Source organism: Peromyscus leucopus, chromosome 8a, assembly GCF_004664715.2.
Source record: "Peromyscus leucopus breed LL Stock chromosome 8a, UCI_PerLeu_2.1, whole genome shotgun sequence".
Lineage (NCBI taxonomy): Eukaryota > Metazoa > Chordata > Mammalia > Rodentia > Cricetidae > Peromyscus > Peromyscus leucopus.
This window is the reverse complement of record NC_051085.1, coordinates 40,164,134-40,179,288: the sequence shown is the minus strand read 5'-3', so window position 1 is coordinate 40,179,288 and position 15,155 is coordinate 40,164,134. Positions and strand designations below refer to the sequence as shown.

Genomic DNA, 15,155 nt, shown 5'->3' with positions numbered 1-15,155 from the left:
GGAACTGTACACCAAAATGAACTACCTTCTCTGCCATGTCACTTTTTTGTCAGGGTATTTTATCACCACAACAGGAATGGCACCAGGACACCATCCCATGCCTGGCTCCTCTACACTGTTGGGAATCTGCATGTGGCCCTTGAGTGTGGGGGCGGTGGGGTATTTAGCAGTTCTGATAGCAGTGTGGGGGTGGGGGTCCTCCAGCCATGGTGCCCAGCTTCAATCTCTGAAAGCCTAATGATCCTCTGCAGAGCCCACCAGAGCCAGAAGCTTTTAAGTCCTTTCAGTTTCTGTGAGATTTGCACAGCCATGACCTACACATGTCCTACTTACTGTGACCTCACGAGGAGCCATTGTGAGAGTCCACCCAGCGGATACAATGGTGTGGCCTGGCCTGGTTTCTGTGGGTCTAGGAGGCGGGGTGGAGTTTTAGCCTGTGTGATTTACTGATCTCTAGTGAGGTTGTGTGGTTTGTGTGCAGTGTGTGTGTCTGTGTGACTGTGTGTAGGTGTGTGTGACTGTGTGCTGTGTGTAGATACATGCTTGTGTATGTGTGAGTGTGTGTGAGTTCATCTGTCGGCCTTGTACAGCTACTGGGGAAGGCCAGAGCTCCACCGTCAGTGACTCCCTAAAGGTAGGGTCAGCCTTAACTTCCAAAGCAGTCATTCCCCGGCCTGTGTTTCTCCACTTCAGCTAGGCTGGTTGGCCCAGGAGCCTCTGGGATCTGCCTCTGTCACCTGTGTGCCGAGGTGAAAGCTGGTGACACCAGGCCTGTTTTGTGTGGTGATTCTTTGTTCCCATTGTTGTGGTGGGGAGTGATCCTTTACGTCTAACTCAGGACCTCAAGCTTGCAAGGGAAATTCTTTACTGAATGAGGCCCCTCTCGAGCTCCTGGACACTTGGTTTTCTGTGTTTAGTTCTATTTATTTTTCTGCTTACATTCTTATTTTTCTTGGGTGTTTAATGGTTGTGCTTGGGGCTTTTTTTTTTTTTTTTTTTGCTTGTTTTCTGACATGAATTTTTGTTATACGTTTTTAATTTTTTATTTTCTTTTTTAATTTTAACATCCTTTAATCTTTTACTTTTTAAATTTTTTAAATATTTAAAACTTTAAAAATAGTACTGATCATTAGTAGTGTTCTTGGTCTTTGGAGTTTATACCTATTTGGCTTGTGGTTGGTTTTGATTCTCTGATTCTTGTTTGGTGTGCTTTTTTTTTTTTTTTTTGCCTGTCTGCCTCCATTTACTTCATGGACTTTTGGGTGCTTCTGTTTCTGTTTTGCTTTCTTCAGGCCTCCTGGCGTTCCTTGGGTTTCTTTGGTTGGTGTTGTGCGTAGCTGGTCTGGTTTTGGCTATTGGTTTTAAAATTTTGTTTTCTTTTGAGTATTTATTTACTGACTCATTCTTGTTCCATGCACTTCTTTCCCTATCCCCCAGTTCCTGGTGAAGTTTTTCGAGTAGCATCCAGAAGATTCCTGAGCTGGGATCCTTCCACTTTAGTGGATGGTGAGTTAGGTCTTGGTTTGGGTGTCGAGTTGGGGTTTTGTCTGTGTGTGTCATTGGTGCCAGAGTGGAAAGCTACTTGTGGGTGGGGTTTACACTCTGTCCTTTGTTTTGATTTTCTCGCCCAGGATGTTGGGACTTCCATTGCACATGTCTCTGTACACTCCCTTATATCTCCTGTCTCCCTCCCCTCCCCTTCTCTTGGACGCAGCATCACTACCAACCATGTCCAGTGATACAGAGGAGGAGTCCTCAGAGCCCAGCACCATGCCCAGCATCTTTGGGGAAGAGGTGTTCACCAGGCAGTACACCATCCTGAAGGCCTTAGGCCAGGGTGGCAGTGCGAAGGTCATGCTGGCCCTGCACCGTCTCACGGGCGCCACAGTCGCGGTGAAGGCTCTGATGAAGCAGGAGAAGCGGAGTGAGCCGCCAGCGTCTGAGGTCGACATCATGAGGATGCTCAGACATCCTAACATTGTTTCCCTCCTGCAGGTGATAGAAACAGAGTGGAACATTTACTTAATTATGGAAGTGGCTGAGGGTGAACAGCTATTCAATCGCATCCAGAAGTCTGGATGCCTGAAGGAAGATGAGGCGAGAAGCATATTAGTTCAGCTGTTTAGTGCCATAGGCTACTGCCATGACAAAGGTGTTGCTCATAGAGACCTAAAGCCTGACAATGTCATAGTGGATGAGCACGGGAAGGTGAAAATTATTGACTTTGGCCTAGGTGTCAGATTCAGGCCTGGGCAAAAGCTGGAAAAGCCATGTGGCACCTTCGAGTTCATTCCTCCCGAAGTCTTCCTGGGCTTCCCTTATGATGGCCCCAAAGTAGATGTCTGGACCTTGGGGGTCCTCTTATATTATATGGTGACAGGGATTGTCCCATTTGCAGGGGCCACCTTGTCAGAACTCAGGGAACAAGTTCTGTACGGGAGGTATGACATCCCCTATCAGCTTTCCAAAGACTTAAGGAGCATGATCAGCCTATTACTAACTGTGAATTCGAGGCAGAGGCCAACTGTGCGGGACCTCATGGGCCACCCATGGCTTCAGAAAGGGGAAAAGACATTTACAATTCATTGCAATGGAGACACCAGCTGCCCAGACCTTGAGATTATGGCAGCCATGCAAAACATTGGGTTTGACACCCAGGATATAAGACAATCTTTAAAACACAGGAAGTTCAATGAAACCATGGCTGTATACCACTTACTGAGATGTCAGGCATGCCAGGACTGTGACAGTAATGTCCACACAAAGGTAATGAACCCAGGAGTAACACCTTTTCCTTCTGTTGAAGACCCTGACATGTTTTCCCTGCCCCTCAGGAGAAGGGCCAGTGAACCTTCTCTTCGGATATTAGTCTCACCCACAGAAAACCCTGATCAGAGTCAAAGGAAGGAGATGGATGACCCTGACCTGCCCGAGAAGACACCCAATCTGGGCAGAGGTCACAAGCGCTCTATGACTGCGCCGTGTATTTACTTACCAAGAGACAATGTGATTGATGTGGAAGACACCAGCTTCTCCAGTAGCTCCCGGTCAGGAAAGGCCTCAAGTGGCCTGGAACAGAGCAGAACTTCAATCTCAAGCTCCCTGCAGCTCAGAGGCTGGGCAGGATGGAAGAAGAGGATTCTGGCATGCATCCTCAGACTATGCTGCTGTATGTCATCCCACAAAAGGTGTCCAAGGAAAGTGTACCCCCCAAAGTGAGGGGACACTGAGATGACAAGAAGTGTGAGGCATGGTCCAGGTATGTTTTGCTTTAATCTATGCTTTTGCTCATGGCCTTATGTAGAGACAACCATTTTTAGTTTCTTGGTGTGCAATGGTTGGGAGGTTCTATGTATCCAGATGTTTTCTCTGGTCCTGGCCAGCCCCGCAGTCCCACAGCCACTCATAATCACCCGGAAGCTTAATATTGCTTACAAACTTTATGACTTATGGCAGGCCTCTTCCTAGCTAGCTCTTATCTCTTAAATTAACCCATTTCTATTAATCTATGTTTTGCCATGTGTTCTGTGGCTTACTGGTCTGCTGGCATATTGTTCCTTGGACAGCAGGCTGGTGTCGCTCAAGACTACCTTTCTTTTTCCTGTCTCTCTCCTTGGATTTCTCACCTGCATCTAAGCTGCCTTGCCATAGACCAAAGCAGCTTATTTATTAACCAATGGGAACAATATATATTCACAGAGTACAGAAAGCCATACCCCAGCATTTCCCCTTTTCTATCTAATCAAAAAGGAAGGTTTTAGCTTTAATATAGTAAAATTATATATAACAAACATTCATTAAGCAAGAATTACAGTTATAATATCTAGTCTATTTGTGTTTGGCAAAATTAAAGAAAATATTCTATCTAGCCTATATTTGTGAGTCTAAAGTTTTATATCTAATTTATCTTTTATCATAACTAAGGAAAATTATAACTATCTAGTCTTCAACTACATCAAAGACCCCAGAATGGTATAATATTACCTAAGTAAACAGGAAGTGCATTGTAAACAACTTCTAAAAAAACTAGAATGACAGAGACCACTGGCTCCCTGGACAGTCACCCAAAGTTCCTCTGCAATATTGGGGCATCCGTCTTCAGCCTATAGATCTAGAGCTTTTTCAGTTGCTCCTCTCTGTATCCTGCAGAATGTCTGGTAGTCTCCTCTGCAATGCAGGAACCTGAAAGACCATCTTGCCTTGTTTTGGCAGAAATCAGCAGTCATTTTCCCATGGGTCCTCCATGTCCAGGTGATACAATCTTTTGTCAAGCACCATAGGCAAGGATAGTTTCTTGCCCAAATGTCTAGCTTTTGCCATAAGGAAAGCAAACTCCACATGGGGTTTCTTCAATGGCCATCATCTTCTTTGAAGTAAACTGATGCTGCCAGGAGCAGACTTGTCTCACTGTCCAGAAAGTCTAAGTTTTTTAAAACAGTTTAAATGTCACATTCTCTAAGTCTTTGAAGTGTTTGAAGATTACATACCTAATTGAAATGTATCTATGTATACCCAGAAAACTTAACTAACATGACTATAAATTTGATTATCATAGATGACTAATTATTCATCTGTATTTCTTAATTATATTTTACAATTTTAAATGAATTGCATAAACATAATTCCTAAAATAAGAATAGAAATATATATAGTATAACAAAATTAATTTTAAATTTGTATCAGTAAACCAAAATCCATAGCAATGTAAAACATTTTAAGCAAGTTGTTGCTCTTTAATAGTAGATTCAATAATCTACACTGCTATCCTATCATATCTATATCCCCTTTTCTTCTTTAGAAAGAGATTGCATTTTTAGTCAACCTCCTTTAAATAAAATAAAGAAAAAAAATAAAATAAAAATAAACATTTATAAACAATATTTTGGGAATTTGGGCATAGCTTCTCATACTACTTCCTGCTGGTTGGGAGCACAGTTAGTCTTACGGGGACACAAAGATAATTTTAGGATTATGGTCAAGTCCTGACTGGAGTAGTCTGTGAGGCTGTATTCTCTGAGCCAGTTGCCTTGAAACTGTTCTGGATGTTGGATCATCTGGAGACCTCTCAGAGGGTCAAACCATATTAACCTGGAAGAAACCCACAGCTTCTCATCTTCTGTGGAAAGAAAAGCAGAACCTCTTTTCCAAAGCAATGTATGCTTGTACATAAATTTTGAAGTCAAGATACCTTTAATATATATATATATATATATATTATATATATATATATATATATATATATATATATATATTGGTTTAACTCAACAACCTTTACAATCAAATGTCTTTCTGCAGTTAGAAATCCCAAAGATAATATAATCCAGACTCTCTGTGTGATTTCCATCTTTACATGGCTTAACTTTTATATTATTCTTATTGTCTCTTTAAAGACTTTATTTTATAAAACTTTTATTTCTTTATATAATTGCATATACTCCTTTTCCTCTCTCTTCAAAGCCTACATACATTTCTGCATAAAATGTTAACCGTTTAGAGTTTTATTCCATCTGAATCTGTCTTGTTATAAATGTATAATCCTTCTCTAACCAGGAGAGATGTTAAACTGTTAAGCTGTGTGGCTAGAATGAAAAGCTGTAGCACTGGCTTCTGACTTTGCCCTCCTCAGCTTCCCAGTATGGTGGTGGTATGTTTACTGCCAGCTCCGGGAGCCATGGGCATTAACAACTCTCGGAAGCAGTGGGTCTATGCCTCCATCAAAGCAGCATGCAGCCCAGAAACCATTTTTTTTTTTTTTTGGTCTGTACTAGCAAAAGCTATATCCACCACACACCACGCTGCATGGTGCTTGGAGATGCCACTGTGTACTGCGATGGGAATCCACCATGCCACTTAGCTCATGGTGGCTGGCGGCCAGCTCCACCTTTCAGGCAGCTGTCAGGAGATGAGTCTGTGCTGCTGCTGGCATGAATCTGTGAGACTAGGAAGCCCAATGTTACTCCATTTCTGTGTGTTCAGAATCTTTAAGCTTTCTTAGGTCTATAAGGCTTAATGCCAAACAGTGAGTGCCAAATATAGCCAGAAGGTTTCTCTGGTCCTGGCTACCCACCACCCCCTCTCTGTGGTCCTGCAGCCACTTATAAAATAATCACTCAGAGGCTTAATATTATTTACAAACTCTATGGTCTATGGCAGGTCTCTTGCTAGCTAGCCCTTATATATTAAATTAACCCATTTCTATTAATCTGTGTTTTGCCACATGTTCTGTGGCTTACCAGTCTACTGGCATTTTGTTCCTTGGGCTGCAGGCTGGCATCTCTCCAGACTCCTCCTTTCCCTTTCCTGTCTCTCTCCATGGTTTCCCACCTGCCTCTAAGCTGCCTTGCCATAGGCCAAAGCAGCTTATTTATTTACCAATGGGAACAACATATATTCACAGAGTACAGAAAGACATCTAGATACTGTGTGATGTGGGCTCCTCTAACATCAAAAACAACTAAAATTCTTTCTTACTCCAAGAGGGAAGAACCAGGACTCAGTCACAATGAAATCAAAACCAATGTCCAGTGTAAATCAGATGCTGTGGTTCAGTATCCCAAGCCCAGGATTCAGGCTCCTCTGGGCTCCACTCATCCTCTGTGTTCCTGTGATGTGGTGTCTACAGCACACACGTCTTGTCTTGTCAGGTCAGCCCGACTCAAGCCACACCTGTCACTGTTCCTGGTGGTCATCCCACCGTCCTGGCTGCTCCACCATGCTGGGGTCTGCACTGCAAGGAGGCTACATCTTCAACAACGGCATCTCCTGGCCTCTCGCAGTGCCCAGCTTCAGCTGTTCCCCACAGCCCTTTGACCCCTCAGCTTTCATGCACCCAACACCAGGACCACATGGGAAATTCTGACACATGATCCGCTCTGGCTGCCAGCATGAGATGCAGCCCTTGCCAGCCCTGGACCACAGCTTCTGTGTGATGACCCTGAGGAAATGCTTTCCAGGAGATCTTGGCTCCATGATGCCTGTGTCTTCTTAGTCATCGCTGATGTCTCAGCCAAAGCTAGGTTGTATCAATTGTCCCAACTCAGCAAGGTTTCTCCTTAATGGTTCTGATCTCTTGTTAATCAAAGATGATTCTTCAGCCTCTGCTGATGAGAAACCATAGGTTCTTAGTTCAAAATGTAGACTAAATGGCTCTGATAGCATCTGCTTCTCTCTCAAACATCACCATCCAGGCCTCCATTCTATGCATTTCTCTCATCCTTCTCTGCCATCCCCCACAAGACAGCCCATTAAGCTTTGAGAACAGAGGCTCAGTGCAGGTTTCCAAACACTTCTACAATCTTCCCCATGCCAGCATGGTCAGCTCTATCACAGAAAAACCCCACAATCATGGTGCAATTTTCTGTCTTAGTTTGCTTTCTGTTGCTGTTATGAAACACTGACCAAAGGTAATATTGTCGGGGCACAGGGTTTATTTGGCTTTCATGTCCCAATCGCAGTCCACCATTGCAGGAACCCAAGATTGGAACTCAGAGAAGGAACCTATGGGCAGGAATTGAAGCAGAGACCATGGAAGAATGTGTTCTCCTGGCTTGATCCCCATGATCATGTTCTGCTTCTTGCCTTATACCCCCAGGACAACCTGTCCACAGTGGCTGTGCCCTCTAAATCCATCATTAATCAACAAAATGCCCCACAGACTTGCCTATAGGCTCTCTGATGGAGGAGTTTCCTCAGCAGACTCTCCCTCTTTCTAGCTTGTGTCAAGTTATCAAAACCCTAAGTAGCACAGCCTGAAGTATAGTCCCTTAAACTTCAGAATGAAGCATATTTGTTTCAAAGTGTCTTTAAAAAAAGCCCTGTTTGAGCATGGGCTGGTCCCTCCCAGACAAAGGGAAAAATAAGAGCACAACAGCCCAAGAGTAAAAATACTGTTTCTGAGAACAGCTAGCAGGTCCATTGCCATGGCCGACAGATTTGACTGTCATTTGCCCCATGATGTAAACACGCCTGCAGTGGGAAGTTGAAGCTAGGATTTTCACCAGGGAAGCTCATTCAAGTGAAAGCTGAATTGGAACCCAAGGTGGCAGCCTCAAAGGTTGTCCCCTTATGACGTTAACCTGATGCTTGCGTGCCCCCTGATTTGATCCTAATTAGATCCTGTCACAGTTTGATTATTCTCTCAATTGGGATACCCCAATCATCTCTGGTTGATGTTTGTCAACCTCCAATCTTTTCTATCTACTCTTCTATAATGTCATTTCAAGCCTTGACTTAGATTTGAAATCTTCATTCCAAACCCAAAGCACAGTGATTGTAGACCATTATGCAGGATGTACAAAACCATCTTTCTTGTGAAGATCCAAAAAGTTGAACTAGAATTAAAGCGTAGAATGATGTTTATCACAGAATGGAGAATGGAGGAAGGTGGGGCTGAGACTGAGGCCCTGGGTATGATAGTGATGGATTTCATAGTGGGAGAAAGAGAGATGTGACAAAGAACTAACTTTCAGACAGGAGGAACCAGCTTGGAGAGCAGTGCATTGCAGGGTGATCACAGTCATTAAAAGTCCCCATCTTGGGCCTCTTTGCATTTAAAGTGGCCAGACACAGGACACTGAGCTCCACGATTCTGTAGTCATTGTGTTGTGCTCCTTATGTGGACACACACAGCTGCAAGAGAAGGGGTGTGGGAAATCCTGCCTGCTGTGCGCTCATCATTCCTGGTCTCGAATGTTCCTTTGTTTAGGAGGGAGGTAACACATAGTGGAGATTTCTACATGGGAGTACTCCTGCCATCTGGGAGTCTCTCGGTGAATTCCAGTTGATGAGAGAAGGGCCATTGATGCAAAATAAACAACTGGAAATAAACAGCATCAACTAGAACAAAAGGAACAATCCTCCTGGCTGCCAGACCCGGATACAGGCAAATCCTCAGCTGTAATCTGGGGACACCGTCCCCCATCCCTCCTGCCCAGCTTCCTCTTCCACATAGAAGGGACAGAGGGGACAGACAGCAGCTCTGCTGGAAACCACCCCACCACCCAGTTCTAGCAGCCTTTGACTTGCTCTTCTCTGGATTTGACAGGCTTTCTTCTGACTGGCCTCTCCATCTCAGCACAGGCAGAAGCCCAGCCAAGCAGCATGGAAGTCTATCTTTTCCCAGCCTGCCTCTCATTGGCTCCTGTTTCTGCCTGGTGTCCTAGTACCCGGGTGACCTGACATCAGAGGAAGACTGGGGAGTTCACAGTCGGACACACTGCCCTGCTTGTCAGAAAAGAAAGAAGAGGGAGGCTGGTGCTGCCCTCAAGACTTTCCAGAAATGGACCACCCCAGACTTGATGCTCCAGCTCGGGCTGGGAGCTCCTTCCTGCTCCTTCCACTAAAACTCAACCTGCAGCTACAACCGAGGGGCTAGCTCCTGTGGAGGGGGTTACCTTCAGTTCTGCCCGCTGGGACCTGCTGCTTCTGGGAACTGCTCTCCACAGAGGACTGCTCTTCACTGCTTTTGGGGGGCCTCTGAACGATGACAGCTGTAACTCTCCCAGTCTCTCTTGAATGGCATCCTGCTGCCACTGAGAGTATTAGAGTTCCTACTTTCTGGGTTGTATTTCTTTTGTGTTTGTGTGTGTTTGTGTCTGAATGGTTCCTCCTATGTTGGAAATAAAACTCTCCCTCTTTTTGTCTCCCTTCACTGTCTGTCCATGCCAATCTTTGAGGTAAGGCAGCCAGCTGAGATGAGTAGGACTGACTGTGTCACAGCCAGCAGGGAGTCCAGCCAGTGGCACCTCAGTTAGCAGGGACTCTCATCAGCAAAGATGCCAGTCAGTGGGAGCTCCAGCCAATAGGGATGCCAGTCAGTGGGAACTCCAGCCAATGGGGAGGCCAGTCAGTGGGAACTCCAGCCAATAGGGATGCCAGTCAGTGGGAACTCCAGCCAATAGGGATGCAATTCCATTCAGCAGGGACTCCTGTGACTCCAGTGAGCTTGAGTCCTAGTCAGCAGGATTTCCAGTTTGTGGGGTCCAGTGAGTGGTTCCTACACTCAGTGAGAATACCAGTTAGTGGGAACTCCAGTTATCTTTGAGTCCATCTAGAGGGCACCACAAGCCATCAAGGACCCGGTTCAGCAGGTCCTCCTGTCGATAGAGACCCGAGTCAGCGAGAATGGCTGTTAGAGCAGATGCCAGTCAGAGAGGATTCCATCCTCTGGGACTCCAGTCGATGACATTGGCCTTTCCAAGTATCTCTTCTGTGGTTAGATATTAGAAGTCTGCCCGAAGCTTCTGGAGATAGAAGCTGTTGTACTTGCCTGGGTGGCACCTAACTGCTGTCCCTGGAACTCCTCATCCAGGCCTCCTGTGGGCTTCACAGTGCCAGGAGATAAGAGGGAAACACAGTGGAGCAGAGTGTCTCCTGAGTTCTTCACAGAATCTGAATAAAATTGATGTTCATAAATCCCCATGGGATCTTTTTTGCATCTCCCTTGTACAGTATCAAGGTGTGTAGCTGCTATTTTAGTGGTGGGCAGTTATGCTGAGAATTAGCCAATAGCCTGAGGACAAGGGACTTTGAAGAGTTATTAAAGTTCCACTAACAGTGCCAAGTCATAACAGTCTCTGGAGGGACTGGGATCTAAGATGCTCAGAGGGAGGGAATGCAAACCCTTCATGTACTTCACACACGATGGACACTGTTAGCAATTTCAAGAGTGGCCGATGGGAACTCTGGATGCTGCCAGGTATCCCCACTTCTGCAGAGACACACGTGGGAGACTGATGATGTTCTGTGGACAATGCTGTGTTGGGCATCAGAAGTGACAGGAACATAGTTCTAGCTCAATATCTCTGTAACGACCAAGGAAGAGAGGACACGTATTTGAAAGAGAGCAAGAAAGTAGTGTGTGGTAGGGTATGCAGGGAGGAAAGGGAAGGGGGAAATGATGTAATTCTATTTCAATCTCAGAAAATACAAAGTAATTTAAAGAATTGAAAAGAATCTGCCTGAGCATGGCATAAGCATGTCATACTACCTGGTCTGTGACATTGGATGGATGTCTATGTTGCTGGATTCCTTACCTGCATCATGCAAGGTGGTCGTGGTTCCTGTGATATCATGCTGTATTTTTGTTTTTAGATCTTGGGTGTGCCAAGACAGTCCCTATGAGGCTTGACATCGGTATGGCTCCTTCAGCCACCCTGGTACCTAAGAGTTCCCAGTCAGTGTGTCAGATGTGAGTGAGAGGAGGAGGTGACAAGAGAGGAGTATAGATGTCCCATGGGACAGGATGTATCCCCTAACACCAGTGCATGGTGTCACAGGAATCTACCTAACAAACGTGACATTAACCCTGCCCATTGGCTTTATTCTTCTGCCAATCAGAGTGGACTGCTCACTCTGCCTGGGTTACTGCCATAGGGAGACCCACTGATCAAGTTCAGTGTGGAAACCTCAGCTCTACTTCACCTTGCTCAGGCTCTTCATGACCATGGGCAACTGAAGAGACTGATGTCTTCACGGGACCCATGTCCCAGAGAAGTTCCTCCTGTACACAGAGGGGACAGGGTGGGAATAAAAAAACTAGTCAGTTTGCATCCCTGAGACACATGCCTGAGTCTGTCCACTTAGAACAGAGTGTGATCTATTGAGCTATTTGGGGCTTCAGACCACATGTGGCTGCTTCCTGTGGAATGCTGGGAACAATTGTTGGGGCAAGGCCGTCCCCCTCACGGCAGCCAGTAAGCCAAGAGTAGCCGGCTCTTGTGCAAAATGCTGCTTTCTGGAGAATTCTCAAGCCACAAATCCATAAATGGATTCATCCAGTCACTAGATGGGAGTCTCCAGGACCCAGTCACCTCTGTAGGCCCCTTCCTCTGCACAAGACTGCACTAGGGACCAGGTCTTCAAAACATGAGGGTGAGGTCACTGAAGATCTAAACCCCCTCCCTGCTCTGGCTCCCACAGGCTCCTGTGTGTCTCATAACGCACAACATGCTTGGGCCTCTTCAAGGACTTCACAGTCTTTGCAGTCTCAGATTGCCTGAAAGTCCTTCTCCATTGACTCCTCTGAGACTCAGTGTGAACTCTTCCCATGACCATCTATAAAATATAAGTTACTGATGTCCAAGGTACAGTGGCCCAGGGTAAACATTCCATTCCCCAAAGGAGAGCTGAGGGATAGCAAAGTCAGCCAGGTAGACATTAGATCCCCAAATTAGATGTCCATCATGGGACACATTTGGGGCACTTGGTGGTATAACTTGTGTTCAAAGATCTCTGTGACATATCCAATTTCTGTGATAGCCCTGGCCCATGCATGTGCAAGAGCATGTGTATGTATATGTATATGTGTATGTATATGAATATATGTATACTAATATGTATATGAATATGTATGTATATGAATATGTGTATGTGTATATGTGTATGTATATGTGTGTATATGTATATGTATGTGTATGTGTATGAATATGAATATGAATATGAATATGAATATGAATATGTATATTATGCACTGAAGCCAGAAGACCACTTTGGTGTCACTGTTAAAGCACCATCCAATCTTCTCTTTTTTTTTTTTTTTTTTTAAATTTTGGAGACAAGGTTTCACACTGGCCTGACACTCACTTGGAAATCACCAAGTATGCTAGCCTGTAGGCCAGAGGGAGTCAGGACCTCTCTCCAGAGCACTGGGATTACAAGTACATCATCACAGAGAGTCTGTTTTTGTTTGTTTGTTTGTTTGTTTAAATAGGTTCTAGGGATCAAAACCGGGTCCTTATGTTTGCAAGACAAGCATATCATCACTTCACTATCTCCCCAGCCCCGAAGATAATTTTAAACAAATACTACTTGTCCCCAGGGCCATGAGGAATGTGTGTCTCCTACCCCTTACACTAGGCATAGCTCTACAGTGGGACAACACAAAAAACTGTCATCAATATAACTTGATAACCATATCGCTCCAACTCTCTAAGTACCAGTGGGTTACTCGTGGGTCTTATTCCAGTCTTTGTGTTTCCAGACTACTCTTTGGCACAGGGCTGATATGCATGAAAGTTCCATTTTTTTCTTGGGGAAGCGAATGTTGTACACGGTGTTACACACTAACATAAAGACCCCAACAAGAAAACAATCATAGCAGATAAGTCAGGAACAAAGTCCTATTGGCTGCATGTGAAAACTGAGGTTACTTTTCAGAGTGTTTCAGTGAATTTAAAAATAGGCACACCTAGCAAACAAAAGCAGGAAACATAGTTACGGGGCTTGATCTTAGCTTTAAAAATATAGAAAAATAATATGTGTATATGTGTTTATGCATGTGTAGTTGCATGCAGTCATGCAAAATACAAGCAGGAGCACAAAGATTTATCAAAATGTTAATTGTTTTTATCTCTGAGTAGGTGAAGAAGTGATTGATACTCTTTTATGATATTTGGTAGTAGAACAATTTCAGAATTTGTATAAGAGACAAACACCACACAGGTTTTTCTTACAGGGATGGACAGGGTCAGCCAGGCCCTGAAAACCACACCAAACTGTTTCAGTTTTAGTGCAGAAGCCTCTGTGTCAAAGGATTGTGAGTGGAATGTAGTTGAAATTTTCTTTGGGCTGCCAACCAGCTCCCAAATAAAGACACGGAGACATTATTAATTATGAATGTTCAGCCTTAGCTTAGGCTTGTCCCACTAGGTCTTTTAACTTAATAGGACCTGTTTACATTTATCGATGTTTTGCCTTGGGGAATTTTACCTGTCTTTCATTCTGTATGTCCTACTTTCCTGCTTCCTCGGTGTCCATCTGGCTGGCTCCTGGAGTCTCCCTCTGGACTCCTTTTCTTTCTTCCCTTTCTCCCTGAGCCTAAATTTCTCCTCCTATTTACTCTCCCTGCCCAGAAGTCCCACCTATACCTCCTCCCTCACTAATGGCAGTTCAGCTTTTCATTAGACCAATCAGGTGCCGTAGGCAGGCAAGGTAAAAGAGAAACACATCCTTACATAATAAAACAAATGCAACACATCTTTACATAGTTAAACAAATATTCTGCAATACCAACAAATGCAACACATCTTTACATAGTTAAACAAATGCAACACATCTTTACATAGTTAAACAAATGCAACACATCTTTGCATAGGTAAACAAATATTCCACATCAATGGAAAGGTGATGTGTGCCTTTAATTTCTCTGGCTGCTCTGAGAGATTAGGAGTAGAAGTTGGAAAATCAATTAAGAAACTCACCTAGTTAGAAAAGAATCATGGCTTGCATTAAAATAGAGATAATGAACTTGGGAGAGCTGCATGGATTTGAAGCTGGTTTTGCAGGTGGCAGCTAAGTTCCTGAGGATTGGATGTAGGATGAGTACATTGAAAATAATCCTTCACATGTTGCTAGATGTTGGGACCATATAGATGTGTGTAGAAGGCAGAGAAGAGGATGAAAGAATTGATTTTGCAAAAAGGTCAAGTGTGGGCTGTTTCAGACTTGAAACACATGTGATTCGTTTCATTCGATGAAGCTTAGAAAGGATGTCTGGACAGGTTACAAACTTGTAATTTTCCAGTATCAGAGGATTGAAAACAGTTGAGACAATCAAAGAGGTTGTGGACAGAGGACAGAAGGGTGGGACCAGGCCCCAGTGAACCCCACTAGGTTTCAGAACTGTGATGCCAGGGAAGAGGCTTGCAAAAAAGTAGGAAGAAAATAGAAGAATGGAGCTTGCTAGAAGCCAAAAGACTGTTTTGAGCAGGGCTCTCTAAAGTTTTTCCATTTAACATCCTTTTTGCTCAAGAAATTTTTATATGACCCAGGGTATACATAGATATGCAAAATAGGTACACAGATCAGATATTTACTAATGATAAATTATAATGAAGTTATTTTTAAAACAATTCTTTGCTATATATAAAATTTATCCATTTGTTGAAGACAAGCAAATATTTATATTGATAAGATGGATACACTTGCTTATTTTTACATGAAGAATTTAATCTGAGCTAAATATTTGATGTTGGAAGATGTAGGGCCTCTTCAACCTTTTCAGAATTGATGGACAATTTAATTTTAAAACCCTCAAAGGTGAAATCACCACTTTGCATAAATACATAGTGCAAAATGGTAGTAGAATCATGTTTAGAGCCATTTCGTAAATTATTGGAAATTCTGTCCTAATCCAAGGCTAGACTTACTTTAACTCA

The 15,155-nt window shown here is 43.9% G+C and overlaps 1 protein-coding gene across 1 annotated transcript; it reads left to right on the top strand.

Moving 5' to 3' along the window:
* Positions 1-1,422: 1,422 nt before the first annotated feature.
* Positions 1,423-9,639, top strand: LOC114687111 (sperm motility kinase Z-like). Its single transcript, XM_028861815.2, has 3 exons — positions 1,423-1,506; positions 1,715-3,259; positions 9,044-9,639. The coding sequence occupies exon 2, from the start codon at positions 1,729-1,731 to the stop codon at positions 3,217-3,219; it is 1,491 nt and encodes a 496-aa protein (XP_028717648.1). The 5' UTR covers positions 1,423-1,506; positions 1,715-1,728; the 3' UTR covers positions 3,220-3,259; positions 9,044-9,639.
* The last annotated feature ends 5,516 nt before the right edge of the window (positions 9,640-15,155 follow it).